The following is a 23858-nucleotide window of genomic DNA, read 5'->3' as shown; positions in this document are numbered from 1 at the left end:
AGTGCACATGAGAATGTGAGGTTCCCATCTCCCCATGCAGATAAATGATGCACTCCCTGCCCTCCACAGAAGAGAAAAATCACAGAAGCATCCCTCTGAAAGCAGCATGGGGGAAGAGCACTAACGAATTTAAGCCAATATTCAGTGAGGCAGCTGCCTGGCATAAAGGAAACCCCTGTGCAAGCCCCCTTGGCAGAGAGGTGGATCTGGGATGTGCTCAGCCCTGGAAACCCATGTTCCCATCACTGGAGGGATCTGCCCAGGGCTGATGCAGTGAATGGAACCGGGCAGATGTGGGAGCTGGGAATTTCTCTTCCCAGTTATTTCCCCTGCAGACCTTTTTCAGTGTCTCTCTCTCTCCTCTTTCCCTGTCTAACCCCTTCCCCCCTTGCTGGGAGACTTGATCCGTGTCCCATTCCTGGAGGGCATTTTTTTTGTAGCTATATGGGCTCCTCCTAATGGGAGCGAGAGCCTGTGCGCGTCAGTGAGGGCAGCAGCTCTGGGAGTCACAGAGGCAGCGGGAGCAGAGATGGGCCGAGGAGGGGTGGTTTGTGCAGAGTCACTTTCCTGCCCATCCCCAGAACTTTCTGGATTACTGGGCTCAGTGGAGGGTGTCAGGAGAGCCTGGGCCTGTGCTCCTGGGAATGCTCTCCGCTCTGCCTTGCGGCCAGAGAGCGGGGGCTGCTGCTGCCCAGGGGGACAGCTTTGAAGGCAGCGCTGCTGCTGCTGGAGCGAAGAAATGTGCTGCTGGCGGGAAGCACCGCCTGCACAAGTCAGGGATAAATGCCCAGTTTGGGACCGAGCTGAAAAAGGGGACTTTCCTGGCCAAAACGGGACGTACGGTCACCCTAGATCAGACCGCACCCACCGGTAGCTTGGAAGAGATGCCAGCAGATGACTTTGTTGGTATGTGTAACAGGGAAAGGATGAAGAAGACATTTGCAAATGCTTAGCATTTACTTGCACTGTATGACCACCAGATCTGAAGAAGAGAGAATGTGCCTATTGTAGGGAAAACACCACCACACGCAACACACACAGAGCATTAAACCAGGAGAAACTTGCTAATTCCGAGCTGGACGTGGGGCCTAGAGAATTTCAAGGGGCCTTGGGGAGAGGGAGAAAAGTGTGGATCCAGGGTGGGCACTTCTGGAGGTTGGATGGTAGGGCCACATCAGATCTCTTAGGAGGAACAAGTTGCAACCCCACATACCTCACCTGTCTCAGGAAGAATCCCTTCTCTTTCAAACTGCAAGTCCAGTGAATGATTGCCGTTCCCAGTTCTTTACTGGAAAGCTTTCAAGGGAAGTTGGCTCCCACTATGAGGCCAGGCCAGAGGAGAAGGAAGGAATAGCATAGAAGTGGTAGTGAGAAGAGAGGGTGGAGAGCAAGGTGGCTTTGGGGAAGTGAAGCCTTCTTCTGGATCTTGATGGGGGGCAGATGGCAGAGCTGTTGGAGGCTAGGAGTAGAGAGGGGCTGGAGTGTGGAAATGAACACGCTTCTGTCTCCTAAGGAACATAGCGGGGAAATGTTGGAGGCTACTGTGCACGTTCCACTTACCGGCTCTGCATCTCCGGGAGGGAAGCTCAGCTACCTGCTCCCAGCGATCCTCCTCAAAATCGTAACACTCCACACTCCGGATGGCTTTGGGCGCTTGCCCACCAACCACAATCATTACCTGGGAAGGAAAAACAAGGGAAGGAAAACCGCCAGGTCAAGGACTGTTTAACATAGCAGGCTGCATTCTGCAGAATAAAAACCACTGCCAGAACCTAGTCAAAGTGAGCTCTATGGACGACTGGGTGACTTTCTATGGGGGGGAAGAGGGGAGAGATTCAATGGCACAAAAGGGCACCCACTGACTTTTGTGGGGGTTGGGCCCTTGAGAGAGTCTGCCCCTAGATGAATGATACATCCCAGAGGACAACTTATTGCATAGCATTTAGGGGGGAATCCACAAGCAAAGAGGCTTTTGTGCTTATGCTGAGCTCAATAGACCCTAAAAAGTTCCCCCTCACCCAAGCTGGTCTGCTTTGGCTTGCATCAGGGTGTTCCCATCCCGTCAATCATCGCTCCTCAACTAACCCAACTGGGTCAGCAGAATGTCAACCGCCCCAAAGTCCGTCCGTTTTTTTCTGCATTCTCCCCCTCCCCTTCTGCCCGCTGGGAGATGCCCCCCGTTAGGAAAACTTGCTCTGTGGCAATCTCTATGGGGCTGCTGTGCACTTTTACTCACTCTAATGCAATCCCTAGGTTTTCAATCCTCCACTGATGGCTCCCACCTAGCAGAGGAACAAAGCACCAACATGGTTCTTGGGGGAAAGCTGGTGAAAGAGAGGTGCTCTCTTTTGGTTAGACTGGCTCTCTGGGATCCATGCCCATACGGAAGTTCTGCACTACTACTAACTGTTGTATTTAACAGACCATGGAAACCAGCCTCTGCAACAGATGACAGATAGCTAATGTAACGTCGATTTTTAAAAAGGGCTTCCCCCAGAGGAGATCCTGGCAATTACAGGCCAGTGAGCCTGGCATCAGTGATGGGCAAATTGGCAGAAGCTACTGTAAAGAACAGAATTATGAAATACCTAGATAAACACAATTCGTTAGGGAAGAATCAACGGCTTCTGCAGAAGGAAGTCATGCATCACCAATGTATTAGAATTATCTGAGGGAGTCAACGAACAGGGGAATAAGGGTGGTCAAGTCAATATAGTGTACTTGAATTTTCAGAAAGCTTTTGACGAAGTCTGTCACCAAAGGCTCTTATAGTAACTAAGTAGCTCTGGGATAAGAAGAAAGGATAGATCAGTAGCTGGTTGAAAGATAGGAAACAAAGGATATGAACAAAAAAAATGGACAGTTTTCACTACGGACAGAGGTGAACAGTGAGGTCCCCTAAGGATCTATATGGGGACCTCTGCTGTTCAACAAATTCATTCATGATCTGGAAGGGAGGTGAATAGTGAACTGGCAAAATTTGCAGACAATACATAATTAGTTAAGTCCAAAGCAGACTGCGAGGACTTAAGGGATCTCACAAAACTGGATGACTGGGCAACAAAATGGCAGATGACATTCAGCATTGTTAAGTGCAAAGTAAATGCATATTGGAAAACATTATCCCAACTATACGTATATAATGATGGGTTCTGTTACCCAAGAAAGATGTTGGTGTCACCATGAATAGTTCTCCGAAAAAGTCCGCTCAATGTGCAGCACCAATCAAAAAGGCTAATAGTTCCTAACATACTGTTAGGAAAGGTATAAACAAGCAGAACATATCTTAATGTAACTGTATAAATCCATGATGCATCCACACCTTGAATACTAAGTCCAATTCTGGTCATCCCATCTCAACAAGGATATAGCAGAACTGGAAAATGTCCAGAGAAGGGCAACAAAGATGACCAAGAGTATGAAACAGCTTCATAAGAGAACAGACTAAAGATTAGAGTTGTTCATCTTAGGAAAAAGAGACAACTAGGAGTATATCATAAAGGTCGATAAAATCATGAATAGTGTGTGGAGGGAAATGAATAGAGAAATGCTATTTACCCTTTCACACAATATACTAACCAGGGGTCACCTGATGAAATTAATAGGCAGCAGGTTTAATACATACAAGAGGAAGAACTTTTCCTCACAGAACACAAAACTAACCTGTGGAACCCATTGCCTTGGGATGTTGTGATGGCCAAAAGCATAACTGGGTTCAAAAAAGAACTGCATAAATTCACAGAGGATTGGTCCATCAATGGTTATTAGTTAGCCAAGATGGTCAGGGACGCAACCCCATGCTCAGGGCAACCCTAAACCTCAGACTATCGGAAGCTGGGAATGCAAGACAGGTGGACCATTGCATAACTACCCCGTTCTGTACGTTCCCTCTGAAGCTCTGGTATGGTCAACGGTCAAAGCCAAGATAGTGGGCAAGATGGATTATGATCTGACCCAGTACAGCAGCTCTTATGTTCTTATGCAGTAGGGGCTTCCCCCTGGACTCTCTCCTCAAAACGTTTCCCAATGTAGCAGAAGAGTTCTGAAGAGACCTAGCAACTCAAGGAAACTCACCCCCACCCCTCCAAGGAAAGGCTATCAAAGGGAATGGAAATCGCTGGCTTTCGAGGGAGGAAACATACCCTGGACATACTCCTGGCTGGACCTCCTGCCTCCCAGGACTCTCTTCAGAGGTCATTTTAGAAAATTCAATTAAGATTCTTTTTCTAAGTTTATACCCCATTTTTTAACTTAGGCCCAGCCACAGCAGCCCCATCACCCCATTTATTTATTTACTGCACATCTGCCTGGTCGCATTTACCTTTGAAATGCAGCATTAGCACTTTCCATCCCCCCCACAGACGCACACAATGCGCCAAGGCTCTAGGTGGAGAAGACCTCAGTGTAGTTTCATTGGCCAGATAACTGCTTATTTGTTGTTTTCAGTTACGCTGATAAAAGTTGATGCTGCTAAGTAAGTGAAGCACTCCAGCTAGATCACTTTCCATGCTGGAAACTACACCCCAGAAAGCACCATGTCTATGTAAGGGGTTGGTGTTAGGTCTGTCTGTGGATTGCAGAGGGAGGTCTTTGTCAGCTTCCGGAGGTCTCTGGTTGCAACATGTGCACTGATACAAATCCAATACATTTTAAGCTTAAATTGCTTACCATCAGGAGATATTAGTAATCTTGAACTTGATTGACAGAAAAAAAAAAAAATCAAATCTCCATGCATTTTCTGAAGCACTCAATCTGCAAATTTCTTGCACGTGACTGTTGCATTTGGGAACACAGGAACGTTCCAGATGACAGCTCAGCATGTGAAGGCTGCCCATAGCAACCAAGCTGCAGTGGAACCCATGCAGATTTTTTAAAACAGTCGCTGGCTCCTTCATTGACAAAAGTGGTTTGATTTGTGCATTGCTCTGAATACATTACTTCTGATCCTCTATCCAGCTATCAAGAGTGAGATTTATTCCTCTTATCACCGCACAGCATGCCAGTAGAAGTAAGCATTACACAAGACAACCATATTTTTAAAAGGTTGAGGAGCTGGCACCAAGATAATTAGCCTTGGAACAGAAACAGCTTGCTGGGAAAAAAACCAAAACGCTGATCTCAGTCTCTAAGAAAAAACTACATAGACTCGTATGTAAAGACCCTGAGTTTAAGTCCCACAAGGGTTGCATAATAAGTAGAGGTGGGTTGGCTAGATATTTACAGGTCATAAAAAACAAGGAAACAGAGACCGCTATATAAATGTTGAGATAGAATTGCTTAATATAGAAGCGTTGGCATGAAACTGAAGTGACAAGGTATGAAGTGATCAGGAAACATTTCCTAACAAGGATGACCTACTAATTGTACATTAGCCCTCTATGGAAAAAGGGGGGAAACCCATGGAGTTGAAAACATCTAAAACAAGGAGTTGACAAAGCCGTGGAGATTATAGAGCAGCAAACAATCCCACATTGGCAGGAGCGGTAGCCAAGACCATGGTTTCTCAATGAAGAGGTTCCAGCAGGATCACAACCTCCCTCCTTTTCTTTACAGCTAGATGGAAGGCAGAAGTGGAAGGCCCGGCTAGAAGGTTTTTCTTTCGTACATTGAGGTGATGGTATAGAAAATGTTGAGACTCTCTGAAGTGGTGACCTCATAAAAGTTTTCCACCTTTGGTTTCTACAGTTATGATTTGGGCGCACTGGTCATAAAGGACAAAGACACATTCATCGTGACTTCCCGAAAGGTAGATTCTAGCCATTAATTTTTACTAAGAACCACAATATGTAGGCAAATACAATGCACACTCTATAGAGCTACATATTAATATGCATCTGATGAAGTGGGTTTCTGCCCACGAAAGCTTATCCCCAAATAAATTTGTTAGTCTTTAAGGTGCCACAGGACTCTCATTGTTTTACATATTTAATAGTATCCACAATTCAGTAAATACTGCCTCTTGAGATAAAACTTGTACAGTCTCACAATCTAACTTCCTATGGCTTATACCTGGAAGAAAATGCATGTGATCTGACATTTTACAGTCTGAAATTCTCATTAATAACCTCAGTCAGTTTTCTGTGCAACATCTCGACAAGCCGCCTGTATACTTTGGGGTGAGGAAGTGTTTTCCTTCGCCATCTTTTTCTTATTAACCAATGTGGATGCCAGAGCAGTGCACAGCTCCATATCTATTCAGGGAATTCCTGAGTTTTTTCTTCTTTTGCTGCTTCTATTTTTAATAGCTGCTTAGAATCTGCTATGAGCCAGCTTTCAGATAAAGCTGTTTTTTGGCTATTTCAGCTCTGCTTCTAACATGCAAATAAACTAATGAGAACTAAAAGCATCAGCGCCCTCTTCAAGTGCACAATATCCATGCCGCTTCACTCAGCAGAAATCTCAGCCACAGTAAACACCTGCCTCTCCCATAGACCAGAGGTTCTCAACTATAATCCCGAGGCCTCCAGTTGCCCCCTCAACACTTCTGGTGGCCCAGAATGAGCTATTTTGAGAACCAAACATAGGAACTGCCATATTGGATCAGACCAGTCTAGTCCAGCATCATGTCCTTGGTACTACGAAGAGTACCACAGGAGGGTATAATAAAACCCTGTAATGGACAACTATGGAATTACTTGCCCATAAAGGAAGTTTCTTCATAACCTTCATCAATTAGCAATTGGCTTATGCGCCAATGCAGGAGGTTTCCTAGCCCTTCTAAAAAAATAGCTAGCTTTTCTAACGTAACTGCTGATGCTCTCATTATGCATGTGTCCTATTTTTAAATGGTCAGGTTAACAATTTTCCTTGTACTGAACATAATCTCGCTGGTCTGCGATTCCCAGGATAAATGCTAGCACCATTTCTGAAGACAGATATAATATTTGCTGCCCTCCAGACTTCCAGGATAGTAACCAATTTTAAGACGACTGTGGGGTAAATTCTTGTCCCTGTTCTGCACAGGCAACACGAAAAGGATCACATCCTCTGCTGGGCATTTGCCAGCACATGTACCATTGTCAGGCTGATTTCAATAGGCTTTGGATCAGCCCTATCAGAGCAACTGAAATGCGACAGAATTAGGAATCAAACAGGATGAAGTCTGGTTAGTGGACACACACACTAGCCATTCAAAAGGTGAAAGAAGCCTCTAATGGTGCAATGTCAAAACCAACAAAGGCCTCCCTCCTAAGGCCTTGTCTACACTAGCACTTATGCCGGCAAAACGTCTGTCGCTCAGGGATGCGATAAAAACACATCCCTGAGCAACAGAAGTTTTGCTGACATAAGCACTTGTGTGGACAGCATTATGTCGGTGGGAGAGGCTCTCCTGCCAACATAGCTACTGCCACTCATTTAGGTGGTTTTATCATGTTGGCAGGAGAGCTCTCTCCCGTCAACATAACACGGCTACAAAAGTGCTCGTACAGCTGTACCAATACAGCTGTGCCGCGGTAAGTTTTAAGTGTAGACGAGCCCTACATTTCTCTGTTTTGGAAGAGGATTTAGCTTACCTTTGGCAGGCTAACTGGAGTCCTTGGCTTTGTTCTAGGATTCTTTATCAATTGCCTTTGATCCAAAGGAAGCAAGTGATATTTCATGGCCTCGATAAGGAAGTCTTTACACGTGTTGTTATTCTTGATTAAAGCTTCTTCTTCAACTGTCTGGGAATGCCAATAAAGATTATTTTAACGGATGTATTTCACTAGGGCGTTTTTGGAGAAAGTATAGAAAAGATGGGATTTTTGGTAAAAGTTCCACAGTGAGAAAGATAGAATAACAGCAACATTAGTGAACAGAATTCTGAGTCTTCAGTGAGGACCTGCAATGCTAAGTCACACCCTTCCAACTTTACTCTTTCTTACCAGATCTTTAAAGATTATGTATGCAGAACTCTCTGTTCTGAAGTCATAACTGCATTAAACAATGAGGGTTGCTTTCAGCAGAAAGGATTTAGTTTCCAATATGAGGATGAAAGTCACTGATTTTCCTGAATGCACAGAAATCACTTTGCACCCAGTTCAAACACAAGAATTGCCATTTTACACCAACAGTGCAGCTTATAGCTGGGAAGAGTGAAGTCCCGCACCCTGGCCATGGATTGTGCCTTAACTACTCTGCCCTCACTCACATTGTGCCCAAAGCAATAGAGCTGTACGTAGAGAGTGGCATGGGGAATATGGGGGCTTTATCTGGTTTTATGTCAAAAGCCTAACAGGTAGCGACTACAATTTGCATTACTATTGCCCCTTCTTCCAACACCTGTTCTGACACTAGCCCTGCCCCCCGCCAAGCAGTAGCAGACCTCTGGGGCCTTGCATGTCAGCGTCTCAGTGAAGGAGAAATCAGTGTTGTAGAGTCTGGCTCTATTCTAAGTTTAACTTATTTACACAGATATACCAGTCCTCATAGAGGTGGTCCAACAGCATGCAGAGTGATCCCTTCAGGAAACTCAGCCCCAGCACCAGTGCCTAAGAGCTCGGAATGCATTAGCATGCTAAAAATAGAGCGTAGCCAGGGTAGCAAAAGAGGTAGGAAGTGCTAACTGCACTGGGTACATGCCTTTGGTGACGGACAGGTACATACTTGAGGCAGCTAGCCCCTCCCACCACTCGTGCCACTGTGGCTAAACTATTTTTTAGCATGCTATCTTGATCAGAGCTATCACGGTGTGATTCCTCAAGCTGGGAATTGCGTCCCCAGCTTGAAGTGCAGACAGTACTTAAGAAAAAATACTTTGAAGTACAAACGTGTAAGCACCCTCTCGACAACATCATCATTTTTGGATTCCGTACGGGTCTTGAAGTATATGCGTTTCCAAAAGCCTCCATCTAGATCCTGCAGGAATCCCACATGCATGGCTCTGCTTCAGAATCAGGCCCTTAACTTAACCAGCTATAAAAACAGGTAAGCACGTGCCTTTGAAATATATTTCCATGTTTGTGGTACTTTTAGGGTGTCTTTTGCACTGCCTAGTAGAATACAGAACATTTGTGGAGAAAAAGTTCTTGAGTTATCTTTAGGTCCCACTCAGTTTGAAGGTGCACTGTAAAGTATTGATTCTGGTCCTCAGCCCACACAGTCTGAGATAAATGCTAAACCACCCACATCAGAAGCAATCGAGTGTATTAGCTAAGGATATACACTCAGTTTCATGTGAGGATTTTTTAAGCACTAACCTGTACAAGATAATCTCTGGGCAAAAGGGGCAGACGAACATGCTCCATCAATTTAGCCATGTGTTCTAAGCGAGACTCTTTCTCATAATTTATCCAAGATATAACAGCTTCAAAGACCTACGCAGAGAGAAGTACAATTAACTATAGAAAAGAGAACATGCCTTCTCGGTAATTATCAAAGCCACAGGCTTAGTGGTCTAAGCATCAGGTTCATAGTATCTAAAGAAAGAGATAAAAGAGGGACCAAGGATCAGAGCTCTAGCAGGTAATAACGCAGAAAGACAGATAAAGAGGCACAATGCTGCATGCATGCAGAGCACAAGCAACATATTTCCCCAAGCATTGATGATGTATGTCAAGAGAAGAGGGCTACACACTTTGATAAATCCTCTATTTCATCATTAGGTGATCAACACCACACTCGAAGCTAAGCTAAGCAGGTCATCCAGATGAGCACACCCCTCTGTTACGTTAGGTCTCAGAAGGAAGACAAAACATAATTAGCCTTATGGCATTCATGCTGGACATTATTCGTCAAAACAACAGACAAGGATTTATTAGTTGTAATACATGAAAGAACAGGCAGATCAGCTGTCACGTGTGTTTTGGGATCACATGCTAATTCAGTGCTTAAGATCAGATTTAAATCACTTCATCACCTCCTTCCAAATACAGAAAACAACTATGAAACACGCTCACAACACGTGCAGTAAAATCCCTATCATCTTGACTTTTATTCCAGTTTTTAAAGTTCACCCTCCTCTGCACTGCCTTGTTTCAGTTAGCAGCTAAATATATCTAAATACCACAAAAAAGCCTGTGCTTCCAGTAAGGAAAGAAGTGGGTGTTGGAAATTTTGTGAGGAGGCCTGGTCTCAGCAGAAATATGGCTTCATTTCCAGATCAAACAGGTTCAGGTAAGCGGCCAAACTTTCGGCCCAGGACAAACTGTAAATAGACAGACATTTTGTATAGCAGAAGCTGCAGCGGAGAGTCTACCCTAAAATAAACAATTACACAGAATCCTTGAAGGATACGCGTGGTGTGATGTATAAAAAGAAGAAGAAAAAACAACTGCTGGGTAGCAAGTGGTGGAGTATCTGAGAACAGTTCATTCTGCCCATATTGTTCAATAGTTGGTTAAAGATCAGTCAGTAAAGGCCCCTCCACAAAGGAGTTGAAACCATAACAGACACAACCCTAGTGTAGACAGGGACTAAAATCAGATTAATAAATGTAAAAGGCATTCCAGATCAAACCTGCCGAGTACGGAAACAGGGCAGGGTAGTTGAAGATATTATCTAATATAATCCAGATCTTTGCAACAGGATGACTGATGGACAATCCCCATGTTCCCACCGAGCCAGAACTGTGAAATTTGGCACTTTTTCACATGTGCTTACAGGCTCAAAGTGAATTACCCCAGTGTTGACCTTTGACCTTCCCATCAAAGGTTATCAAAACCTCGTCACTCTCCCCTAAGAGAATTCAAGTGTATCCCATACATCCAGAATCTTGGAAGCTGGTATACTGACTCAGGGTGCACACCCTCCAGTTCTGATCTTTCCAGTATCTTAGTTTCTTCTGGGAGGCAGCCACGTTAGGTCCAAGGCCTCCCAGTTTGGAGAAATTAAGGTCATGTGAGGGCATCAATTCAACTGGTCAGAATTTAGTCAAAAATAGTTGAAGGCGAGGGCGTGTGCAGCAGGTGCGGATACTGATAGCCACACCCACCTGAAGGGCAGGCAGCAGTCAACTAGGAAAATAGCAACAAAGTCAAAGGCTAAGATTAGAGAAGCCTTTTCCACTTTTTGACTGAACTGCACACTGAAAAATTCAGACAGAAGTGAGCAATGGCCTCATTTCCTACTCCCACAAACGATCTCACTACGCTGTTTGGAATTCCTGAAGCAGCAATGTTGATTTAAGGTAAGTATCACAGAGATATGGAAGCAAATCATGAGCAAAACCAAAGGAAGCTACTGTAGAATCTGAGTTTAAAATAAAATAAAAAACCTCCAAACAAAGTCATAACTTTGTCTTTTTAAGTTGCTTTTAAAAAGGTCGTTCTCAGCTTTCTAATGACTGACACAGCTCAAACAAAGCAAATAATATATCCTTTTTAGCAATGTCCTTTTCCATTTGTGTTGAGCTTCAGGGAGGCTCACTAGACTGGCATATGCACAGTTTAACCCCTAAGCCAGGAAAATAGTTCCGTGGTCTGTCTACAAAATGAAGTGCTGGACTCCAGAAGTTCTGCAACATGGACACTTGCCCACCAGATGCTGCATTATTGCAAGTGAAGCTCTTTTTGGTGTCTCAGCAGAATGGTAAAGGAATGAACGAGCGGGGGGGACTGAACTGCTGTCTCGAGCCATGCAAGGTAAGATTGAAGAACGCTGCTGGTGTAGTGTGGTGGAAGTTTCTGCTGATGCTACCAATGCTGTACCTGCTCTGTGCATAAAATGGAAAAATTCAGACTCACAAGGTGTACCTCTGGCACCTTCCAACAGCCCTTAATTCAATTTTTTAAGAGAGGAAAAATCTTAGTCCAAAACCCCAACCTCTTATTTAAAAAGTTGGCAGTTTCCACATCTGTTTCCACGATTCTGCAGAATTGTAATTGTTACTAGGCTCCGATCTGTTTTTCTATTTCAGTGAAAGACTCTATTCAATCATCCAGAGCATTTCACAGCCTTCCCAACAGAATCTGAATGGCCATGACCCTTCCATTGTGTGCAAAACCCCTGTGACCTGAGACAGAGCTTGCCAGCTACACACCACAGAGAACCTGGATGTGAGGAAGCCAGCTGCTTAGAACTGGGGCAATTTCCTCTGTTCAGTTCAGTGCCACCCACCCAAACAAAGGTGCAGCCATGAACTCAGGAGAGGGGAGGGGCTCTGACTTGCCAGGTAATGGACAAAGAGTAGAAAGGGACTGGGACCACCCAAAAAGCTTTAAGCCATGCTTGGCTCTGTGCACATTGCCTGAGAGAAGACAGAGTGACCCTTGGCATTTTCCCATGCAGAAATCTCTGATGACCCCAGAGACTGAGGGCAAATTCTGCACCAGCTTCCACTGACTTCTGTGGTGTGGCATAGGGTGCATGTCCATACAGGAGTGGGCTTATAGCCCTGGGTTACATTATATTAAGTTTAAGTGATGGATCAATTAGCAAATTTTAGCCTGAGAGTTGGACTCAATTCCCTGTTCTGCCACAGACTCGTTGTGGGTCTGGCTACACTGATTTTTGGAGTGAGTGGGAAGTCTAGGGATGGGGCTGGGCTTCAGGACATCAGAGTGCTACATACAGCTATTTTTAGAGTGCTAGCGTGAGCCCTGCTCATCCTAATTCATCAACTCGCTCCTGCTTGCTGCAAAATGCTGTGCAGACGTACCCTGTGTGACCTCAGTCCCCCCCACTCTGTCAATAGGGGATAACAGCACTTCCCTACCTCAGCTGGGTGGTGGGAGGATCAATACACTAAATACTGAGAGGCACGCAGATGCTACAGTAATGGGGGCTGAATTACCACTTCCGCATATTACTGCAAAACCCCAGTCTCATGCACTGTTAGCGCCTAGTTTTTATATGTCTGAACAAACTTGATTTTGTAAAAATGGTCCCTCTTTCTATGTCTGATGTCCATGGTTAAAGAAGCACCCAGGTACAGCAGAAGTACTAAGAGGACAACACTTCAGGCTGATCACAGGACTACAAACAAACAAGACAGATTAATTTGGTGACAGGAGTATTCTAAAAGCAATGCCTCCCCCTGTTAAGGTTTGGGCCTACAGGGATCTGGCTATAACATGTCCATTTATTCTGGAAGATGGAATTTACTGGTGCATTGGCTCCATTATACACAGGAGACGCATCAAGAATAGGGATTTCAACTTATTTCTTCACCCATGAAGAATTTAACCTACTTTAAAGCAACTGCTTCTCATAAAATCTGGTCATGACAATTTAGTTCTATGCCGTTTTACACGCTTGTCTATTTACGACATCAAATTATTTTTAAAAATAATCTGCTACACAATGAGATTATTGAAAGAGATGAATATGCAAGGTCAGAGATATTTTATTGACTATAATACTGAAGTTTACACTAGCTAAAGGACTACTCTGTCAATATGACCTGAATTTTTGCCATTTTTCTTTGGACACCAGAACACATCCTGTGTGTCTATATTAAACCCATTCTTTGCATCTCTGGCCTGTTGTTTTGAACATGCGGTTTCGTCTCACATTTTCTTTTACAGCCTTGGATGCTCAACTTCAAAACCTACCAACAAAATGATGTTTTCAACTGTCTGAAGTCCAGACCAGAAGAGTGAAAAAGCTTGGCTTTTCATACCGTAGGATCATGGACAGTCAAGGCTATTTATTAACACAACAGATATGTCAGCAAAGGGTAAAACCCTGTGCAGGCTGTTCGGTACAAGCTGAGCAAATGTGCGAGAAAATCATTCATACAGGATGGCAATCTGGTTTTCCCTCTTAGTTTCCTGGTGAGGAATTCATTACACATCTATAGCTCAGATTCTGCATATGAGTGAGCTGCTCTTGGCAGTGAGATACACTATAATCATCATGTTCCAGTAACTGTCAATCTATCTATTTTAGATGATTTTTTGGCCCCTATTCCCATAAAATCTGAGCATCTCACAATCTGTTTGATGTATTCACCCCCACAACACCTGTGAGGCAGAGCAGCACTATTACCCCCATTTTACACATGTGGAACTGAGGCACACAGAGGCCATGTGATTTGCTCAACGTGACACAGTAAAGCTGGAGGTGAAGGAGGGTAATTGAGTCCCTATCCCCCAAATCCCAGGCTAGCTCCCTAGCCACTGGGCCAAGTTCCCGCCAACTATTTCATCTGCACTTGACCAACAGGGTATGGTGCCTGACCTTTCAAACTTCTAAATGATACCAGCCACCATTATTTTTTCTTTTTAAAAAAATGCTGCCAGAGAAGCGTTTCCTTATTTCCTCCTAATCGGGGACCTTTCCTCCCTTAATTACCCAGTTCTGAACTGCAGAATAAGCAACGTCCCGTCCTGGAGTAGTGAAAGAGCTAAGGTCAGATATCTCATGATGCTTTGGATCTAGGAAGAAGAGCTTCAGAAAATGTGGAAGATGAGATTCTTGTTTTCGAAAGAGAACCAGAACTTGCTTCTCACTTTTGCAATGTTGGACATATCGTATTTTATCATCATAACTTTATGTAGAGAAAAATTGCTATAGAAAACATTTACAGGGTTTAGGATTCTTATTAGTTATAAATTTCCTCTCTATTTTAAGACTTGCTGAACTGTTGGAAAAAGGGTCTAAAATAGCACAACAACATGAGACCAATTACCAATAAAATGTGTCTCAAAACTCTCAAAACATTCCTAAACAGATTCTCTATTATTACATAACTTATTGTACCTTTTCTTCGGAAGAGACAGTGAGCTTGTCACTTGATATTAAATTGCAAACCTGGTCCAGATTAAGGCTAAGAAATTCTTCTCCTAGCATCACCTCGGGAAAGTGCTGCTCTGTTCAAAAAACAAAACAAAACAAAACAAAAATCAAAGGTTGGATAGGAAAATTATAATGAAATCCATGCTTTCAGTCAACAGAAGGACTACAGTGTTCAGACAATTGTTACTATTACAGCAATAGGCACTCAAGACAAAACATGATTACACTGTAATCAAAATGCAAAATGGAATAGAAAATATTCTCAGACCACATTAAAGAAACCTGATGTTATTTGAAACATCATTTATGCAGACCCAGAGACTCATTCAACTGCAATAAATCATAAAAATGGCACAAATAAAACTCTGTAGTGTTGCTACTTCCCCTCCCTGCCCCCCAGCGGCAGATATAATTACCAATGGCAGTTCAGAAAGAAGAACTCCTTCCTAGACCAGTAGGTAACCTGCAACCATGCCACCTCTAGATGTGATCCTTGGAGGAGAGACCCCAAAAGAAAAACCACAGGCAGGAAGTGGGGTTGATTGAATCAATAGACCAGGACTGTACTAAGGAATGCTGTGCTGCTGGCTTTAGAGATTCTGAACCTTGCCAGTTATAAAACAAAACAAAAAACCTGGCATTAACTCGAATCGTTTCAACACGACTGGCACAGACAGCACTGGTGTGTCTAACCCAGCGGCTGTCTGACAGCCGCACAGGAAGTGAAGAGTTACACAGTATCCTGCTGAAATTTCAGGCAGCTTGTGGGGATTAAATAGAGCATGGAATATCACCCACCTCCACTCGTAGGCCTTCCATAACACTGGACCCATCTGCATCCCAGGCACCTCAAGAGCTGTCAGCCACACGCCACTCTGACCCCTCTCTTGTGCCATCCCACCTGCTCCACTAAGCCCACATCCTGGCTGACACCCCACACTTGCATCCTCCGCGCCTGCTCCTATGAGCCAAGTGCCTAAGATCAAAATCCCTCCTAACACTAACTCCAGTCTGTAAGCTGGTCACTACTTCCACCGCCCTTCCTGACCTCCCATGGCCCTACTCGCACCTCTCCATCTACCTTCCCCCCTTCCCTCTAAACTCAAATGTTCCACCCTGGCCCAGGTCCTCCTCCGCTCTGACTTCAAGAGGCACTGTATAAAAATACTACGATATCTGTGTGTCGTCGCTTATGACTGGACAGCGAGCAATCTCCCAGGCTGCAACGCAGCTCTGAAAGGGCTCTTCAGATCGGACAATGCTTTCAGTTAGAGTAAAGGCCCAGAGTTACAAACACCTCAGGAAGGAAGGCGGTTCATAACTCTGAACAAAATGTTGTGGTTGGTTCTTCCAAAAGTTTACAAATGAACCCTGACTTAAGACAGCTTTGAAACTTTACTATGCAGACGAAAAATGCTGCTTTTAACCAGCCTAACTGAAATGAAACAAGCACAGAAAGTTTCCTCACCGTGTCACTTTTTTTTTTTAAACCTCCCTTTTTTATTAGTAGTTTAGGTTTAACACAGCACTGTACTGTATTTGCTTTTTTTGGTGTCTGCTGATGCCCGATTGCATACTTCTGTTTCCAAATGAGGTGTGTGGCTGATTGGTCAGTTTGTAACTCTGGTGTTTGTAACTGAGCTTCTATTATACATATTAAAGCTTAACAAAGGGCACAGGTCCATATATTTAAAGAATTATACATTTGTTGTTTTAAAAGGCTGAGACCTATTTGCAGACAATTTATTACTGGACAAGTAACCATATTACTGCAAGGTGGCTCCTTTTAAACAGCCCAATCTATTATTATAATGTTTTGCATAAGCCTTGGTGGTTTATGTTATGATGTAACTCTATAGGGTTTGTACATATCGCACCATGCCTGTGATACTTCAAAGGAGAGAACAAAGACAGTCCCTGCCCTGAGGCGCTTGCAGTCTCACCTATCACTTGTACAGCCCCATTTATCCTTTAGCTGAAACATGGCAACATGAATCTTAGTCTTGGGGATTTTCTTTGGAGCAGCAACTTTCAAGGCCTAATCCTTTCAGCACTGAGAAATCCAGCCACATGCACCAAGGTCAGTTCTTTGGGATGAGGACCGCATCTTGCATTCCGTTCTGTACGGCACTCGTGGTGCCATGTGTGATTAATGACAGTGAACACAGAGAACATCAAGCAATGCCTTCTCTTACATTTCCTCCCTTTCCGCCTGCGCTGCCCTTGCTGTCTTCTAGGAAATGTCCATCACAAAGGACTATTACTCCAGCTAAGGAGACAAACTCTGGCTGAACTCAGACTTCAATGGGCCCGATTCTCATTGACAGAGAGGCCATTTTATAACACTCTGGCTGCAAAAGGGTGGGTGTACACTACAATCTGCACCCGCTTGAAGGTGCCTTCACAACTAATGGCTTCAGTGTAAATGAGAATCAAGTGTTGTGCCCAGGCTTACCAGCAGACAGCACTCTCGATTCGGCACAAAACTCCATACTGCACAATGCATGTGCTCTCTGCTCTGGATAATGCAATCTAGGTTTCAGCCAAGACAGCATAGGGATTTGGCAGTAGATAATGAATATTTCATCCCTTGCGATTTGTTACAGGTAAGTAAAATAGGTTTTGATTTTAAAAATCAAACAGCGTATGCCTTCTCATATAAAGAAGGCCACTTCACCTGCTGAAATTATCCATTGTTTAAAATTAAGCTTTTAAAGTAGGCATTTTCAAGTAAGTGAGCTCATGCAAAGCTTGGGGTCTCGCTCAGATTACTGGCTCAGCTTAAAGCTGTTACATAAACAACTCAAAGAATTTTAATGGCATTTTTATTAAAGAAGGTTCATTAACATTACATAGGCTATTGTATTAAGAGGGACTCATGAAAGCCAATAAAACAACAAAAGCAGGCCTTCTAATTGCCAAACAACCAAATAAATATACACTGAATGCACTGCTTGTTAGGTTAAAGATTAAACAGGGCCCTGGAAGCAAGGATAATGAGGTATTACAAGCAAGCCCTTACACAATGAACCATTCCTTTCAGAGTATGTTTTTCTCCAGGGGATGATGCAACAAGAGAGACTGAAAAGTTTTGTCTGGATTTGAGGGAGATCTGGTGGCCCCCCCTTATTTTTTTGCTGTGGAGGAGCCTTCTCACCATATGATCAAAAACTATAAATGCTAGGCAAAATGTCGCAGAGGAGAGGACGTGTGAGAGTGGAGCCTGATGGGGAAGGACTCTGAGAACAGGACTGCTTTGCCTACACAAAGCACAGTGTGAAACCGGCCAAAGCTCAAAGGCAAATCCGCTGGAGAAAGAAAAGGGCAGAGGAGTTAAGAGCATGGAGAATTCTCGCTTGGACCAATCTGGGTTTCTGCCTTAGGCACCAGCTAAGACAGATGCAGAAACAAATCTCCTGGAGGATGACTCAGGCAGACAGAAAAGCAAGCGGCGAGTATAAACAGACGTCATCGAGAAATTGGCACTATGTGATGATTATTATCCAATTAAGTCAGCCATTTAAGTTAAGAGGCATCTCCTCCGCTGCTGAGAGTTGTCATAGTTCCATTAAGGTCAATGGAACAGACACAATCTACATCAGCTCAGGATCTGTCCCTGAGCCTTTTTTTTTCCCCGCCGTAGAATAGTGTTTCCCAACCAGTGTGCCACGGCACAAGCAGGTGTGCCATGGAATTATTTGAAAAACTACTTGAAGAGTTCTGGATTGGCTCATGAATATTCATGAGTTCATTTAGAGACTACATGGTGGTGTGCTTCAAAATAATGAAAGATATCAAGGTGTGTCACGGCAGAGAAAAGGTCAGGAACCACTGCCCTAGACAACTGCTCCCAGAATGCACATCCAACAAGCGCGGGTTAGTTGCTGTTGAATACCAACTGTCAAACAAGAGCAATACAGACAGGTCCATCCACGTGGCTGACACTGCTGAGTAACTAGTCAAAGGGCCTTGATAGCACAAGGCAGCTAGCATTCCCCATCCGAAGGCCATCAAAACAGCATTTAAGTTGAATTTAGCTGAAGTGGAGCAGAATGACAGTCTGAGGCCGGGCCTACACTGGCCACGGATTTCGGCGGCAGTCGACGGAAGATACGCAAGGTACGTATAGTAACTTGCGTATCTTCCGTTGACTTCCTAATGTCTACTTACCACGGTGTCTCCACTGTGCTGCGCCAAAGGGAAATGCCCTCCCATCAACACAGCGCAACACTTCTTGCTGGGGTGGATTTACAGAGTCGAATTCCGGGTTCAATTGAGCGAGTCTTCACTGCCACTCAATCGAACCCGCAAAAATCGATCTTGCACTGCTGGTGGTGCCACTGGCAGTGTAGACATAGCCTGAGACAGAGACAGCCTGGCACACTCTGAACAGTACGTTCGTAGCAGTTGGCATGGTTGCTTGTAATGGAAACCTTTCTATCCCAGCTTTACTACTACAAGTCTTGGAGATTAACGCCATCAGGCCTTACAGAGAGCATGGACGTTAACTTCTTGTACCACTTGGTATATCCGAACTCACAAAAGTCAGGGAGGTTTTGAGAGAGACTGAGTGCCCTACGGTGCTGCTGCAGACTATGACAGATGCTTTGTAACTGGACCGGACTCCCATTTAAGTGGAAAATGTTCTCAGTGACTGAGCACTTTGCATTGGGGTTTGGCTTTTAGCTGTCCAGATACTTAGCCTTCTACTGGCTCGTTCAGTTTAAAAAGAGCAAGAGTTCTTGGTAGATAAAGATGATGCCCAACATGACCAGACAGATTTAGGCTCATGCTGTCTGTAAGAGAACTGTTGCAAGTAGTATCAAGAAGGAATTCCAAGTAACTTCACAGCTGCTCACTGTGGCCAATGAATGGTTACTGCCTAAAGTTGCTTCCTAGTATAAAACAAAACAAACCAGCCATCCCCTCCCTCCCCCGCAACTTCTCATCTTAAGTGTAAAACGTATCTACATATCAAATGTATTAAGAGACTGAACTAAGGGTTGTGCTCTCTTTATTACACTGCAGTGTATGAGGTGTGGTACAGAGAGATACAACAAGATACCTGCACATCTGAGATGAGTAGGCATGCTTTTCAGTTAGCCTATGGATAAATATTTGAGAAAACTCTGAGTGTAACTTCCCCCTCATCGGTCATAGTAACACAAATCCCCGAAGGGTCCGTCACATGACCCCACTACAACGCACTTTCGAAGGCTGTGCTCACAAAAGAAATGGAGAGAAAGAAATTTGATTAGACAAACAGACAAGATTCAGCCTCTATTCTATAGAATGTTTTGTGAGGAATAAGAACCAAGCTGCTGTAGGAATACGTAAAGGAAATACTTCACATGATACCTGCCTGCATTTTACAAAACCCATTAATCTAAAGTCCTTCATTTCACCTCCAAAGTTTCCATTATTTTGAAGGGCCTCCATCTTTTTTAGCACAACACGCTATAACCCTGCAGAGTTTAATAAAGAAGCCCACTGCATGTTCTTTGGTAATATTAAAAGTACGAGTTGATAATGGAGGTGTGGGCTCCAGTCCCCCAATATCCTTTATAGTTGGGAACAAGCTCTTCAAATGGCTGGATAAACCAGGATGCTTTGCTCACCTGCATAGGCGTTTGCCTGCTGCAGAAGTTCAGTGCATGTGTGCACATCTGCAAAGGCTCGAATTCCAAGGCAATTTGTGGGGTGAAGCTGGGACTGGAGAAAATCACAGCAGTTTTGTCTAACATCCATTAATTGCAATAAGCTGGCAGCTGGCAACAAAACCTGAAAGGGGTGAAGGGGAGAGAAGCCAGAGTTAGCAACAGAGGTACCAGTTTAATTCCTGACATAAACTTACCAGATATTACTCCCCATCAAAATAAAGAACAGGAGGTGGGGGGAAGAATGACGAGGAGTACTAAAGGTTTAGGAGCATCCATGGACAGAGGTTCCCTCCCACCATCTTGTGGCTGGCAAAAGCAGCAACATCTTAGGGCACACTCAACAGTGAAGCTCCCCTTCTCACTTCTTCCCCACTGAAAGCAGCACACAGGCAGGCAGGCAGAGCAGAGCAAACAGCACAACGTGCATGCTACTGCCAACCCCCCTAACAGCCTCAATTTGTTGATGGTAGGTCCCTCTGGAAGCCTTCGTTCTGCAGAGTATTCTATTATTTGCAAGTGTGGGACAGGATCTAAACCCCATACAAGCACACACAATCATTTCATTATGCTTAGGACCCCAACCACCTGGAATCTAAGTTTCCAGCAAAAAAAGTCCCTTTATTCACAGGCTGGTGGTCTGTACCAGCCTGTCAGTAGGAAAGGAGCTGTTAATGTGCTCATCGGACCATTGTCAGTTTAAAAGGTTTTCAGTTAGGAAATATTCTCTTGGGGGGTGGCCCTAATTCTCAAACAATGGCTCCATTTTCGCACCCACACAACTGCAAATGCTACTTGTATGATTTGGATGCTGAAATACACAACTGCACCTACAAATGAGGTACTTAAGCGCCAAGGGGAAGTAAATTGCACCCACAGAATTGTGAGCACAGAAGTGGAGACCTGGATAAAGCCAGGATGAGACTCCGCCTGCAACATTTAGGACTGTTCATCTGTGAGAGAAAATGCCTTCAGAGCTCATGGACATGGACAGGATGTCAGAGATAAGTCAGCCTGGACACTGCAGCAGTCGCCCCAGCTAGTTACGTTTCTTTTCTCATGTCTTTTGCCAAAGCACTGCAATCAGTCTTTGAGTCCATGTGTTCATAAGTCTGGCTGGCCCATAGAACCCTTTCTTAATGGGAATTTCAGACACATTAAAGGGGCTTCAAAACATGTCATCCTCTTCTAAATCATTTCTGATCAGGGAAACAGAAGACTTAAAAAAAAATCTTACCTTACTCTAGCTCACGCTCGGTGAGAAGGAAAAACGTGTTTCCCCTCAGCCATTCCCTCCCCCACACAACTCAGCAGAATAGCAGTAAACCAGCAACCTGCCCTTAGGTACTTTCTAAGCCACTGATCCATTCCAAGAAAAAAAAATCTAACTCAACTGGATTACATGTTAATATTACCAAGCAGTAAATTTCACAGCCAGGTACAATCCCGATAGGCAACAATAAAACAAAATTCAATTAACCCACAAGCCTGTTTAGGCCAAACACTTCGATCCCAGGAACAGATTAGTTTGGCTGATTAAGTTAAGATAACACTGCTCTCTCCTTTTTAACATCTAGCTATGAATGACTTTCTACTTTCTTATTCTACTAAACCTGCCTCCTTAGTTCAATGTGGTTGTGTGCACCCAGCTTATGTAGCCATTACAAGGAGAGAAATCTCCCCCCACCCCCCCCCAGGTTCACTACAAGTCTGTAACAGTACATCGCTGCTTCCAAGGTACTGTCCTTAGTAAGCTGAGTGAGAGGATTTCCTTGTGTGTTTTGGGATAAAATCTGCATGAAAGAGGTCACCCATAACAAAGCTGTACTGCTCTGCACAACACAGCCACAAACTTCCTGGAACCCCTCCCTATAAGTGCATTGGGCATGTAAGAGATGAAAGGTACTTTACTCTGAGTAGTGGAACAATTCCCCAGGACATAAGCATTTGGCCTGCTGCATGCTTCTTTTATAGTTTTTTGGAAAAGAGGCATCATCATTACCTAATACTTAGAGAGAGAGAAATATATATCAGATAAGTAGGTCCTCTCTCTTTTCTCAGCTGTCTGCCTCTCCACCAGTCTTGTTTTTACCAGAGAACAAGAAAAATCAGCTAAGGATATCCGTTACCACAGTGTTTGTTTCCTTTAGAAACAGCAGGAGGAAATGCCCTGCCTAATCACATACCTCGGCTAACTCTCAATTCCATGACAATCTATTCAAATTTTTGCCATGTATTTCAATCGGATCACAATTTGGCTCAGTGCTTGAATTCCAGATACTGGATACAATTTAGAGGCAGCAGATGCTAATAGTCTTGTTTCTCAGCTAGATCAGCTTCCTGGCTAAAGCTTTAATGTTCCTTTGAAAATTACATCAAAACCTGTGTTACATTTACTACTGCAATTAACTTCTCTATCGGGATGACTTGTATCTGGAAGCTGACACATGGTTATAAGCTGCAATATCTAGACCCATCAGCTGCTGTTGCTGGTTCTCAGAGTCATTATTTGCATGGGATTTGTATTTTTATAAATGTTTGGCTGAGGTCACTTGAACTGGTCTGGGAAAAGTTTCTGAAAGTCAAAAGGTGTGAAACATTTATACTGATGACTGAAGTTGAGGGGAAGAATAGCCCAGGGATTAGGGAAAGTCACAGTCTCTTTTTGTCTGAGTTCCCCCTCTGCAAAATGGGGATAGCAGCACTACCCTGACACACAGGGGTCTTGTGAGCATAAAGACATTAAATATTGGGAGTAACTCAGATACTACAGTGATGAGGGCCAGATAAATATGATAGAAGCAAACAACTAGGTAGAGCTAGATAGACCATTCAAGGGGGCAGGTTAAAGATTTATATCCGGCATTGTAATCCTCCCCAAACAAACGACACAAGTCCTCGTTAACGAAAGGCATTCTGTGTGTCAGCAGAGGACTGAAGGCTGCTTCCTGAACAGACTACCTGAAGTGCTGCTGTTTCCTTGGAACCTCTTATCCGAAAGCCTTCTACATAGTCTGAGACACAGAAGCACGTGGAACCTCCATTTGGAAGGCAGATGAAAACACTGTGCTGTTAGATGAACAGCTGTGAAGGGCACATGGGACTGAGATGAAGCTACATTCAGCTTCCTTTGATTTTGCTGGTTGGTCAAAGAGAGACAGTTTGCCTTATTGCCCCACTCTCCAAATGACGTCCAAGCAGCACAGGCAGCTGGGAATGAAGAGTAGCTCCTGTATTTAAACCCTTTCCCCATGGGGAAATACGGCAGCAGCACCAAAAGTGAAATGCTTCCATATGGATGTGCATGGCATGAACCAGACCGACCCGTGGTAAAATCCTCATGTAGAGAGAAACAAGGAGAGGAACAGCAAGAGAAAAGGAGAGAGAAAAACAGGTCGACAGAAAATGAAAGTGGCGAGGAGGCAACTCCAGCTGCTCACTGCCCAAAAAAATATTCCTTCCCTAGCTTTATCGTGTAGAATGACTAAATGTGTCTGTTGGCAAATGGCTGGGTGAGCATGTCACAACTCAGCCTATTCCCCT

General features: G+C 44.1%; 1 protein-coding gene across 1 annotated transcript in view; it reads right to left on the bottom strand.

The window, feature by feature from the left end:
- The window catches only part of KLHL3 (kelch like family member 3), a 57967-nt gene that overhangs the window by 17782 nt on the left and 16327 nt on the right, over window positions 1-23858 (bottom strand). Inside the window, exons 4-8 of the mRNA XM_067566256.1 lie at window positions 20277-20439; window positions 14623-14732; window positions 9180-9296; window positions 7515-7664; window positions 1561-1678 (exon numbers count right to left, since the gene is read on the bottom strand). Coding sequence (XP_067422357.1) covers window positions 1561-1678; window positions 7515-7664; window positions 9180-9296; window positions 14623-14732; window positions 20277-20439 — 658 coding nt within the window. The remainder of the gene's footprint in view (window positions 1-1560; window positions 1679-7514; window positions 7665-9179; window positions 9297-14622; window positions 14733-20276; window positions 20440-23858) is intronic.

The sequence above is a fragment of the Emydura macquarii genome, unplaced genomic scaffold (genome assembly GCF_026122565.2).
Source record: "Emydura macquarii macquarii isolate MOO-44397 ecotype Brisbane River unplaced genomic scaffold, CSIRO-AGI_Emac_v2 contig_2768, whole genome shotgun sequence".
NCBI lineage: Eukaryota > Metazoa > Chordata > Testudines > Chelidae > Emydura > Emydura macquarii.
The sequence above is the reverse complement of the archived record's forward strand: the minus strand, read 5'-3'. Positions and strand labels throughout refer to the sequence as shown.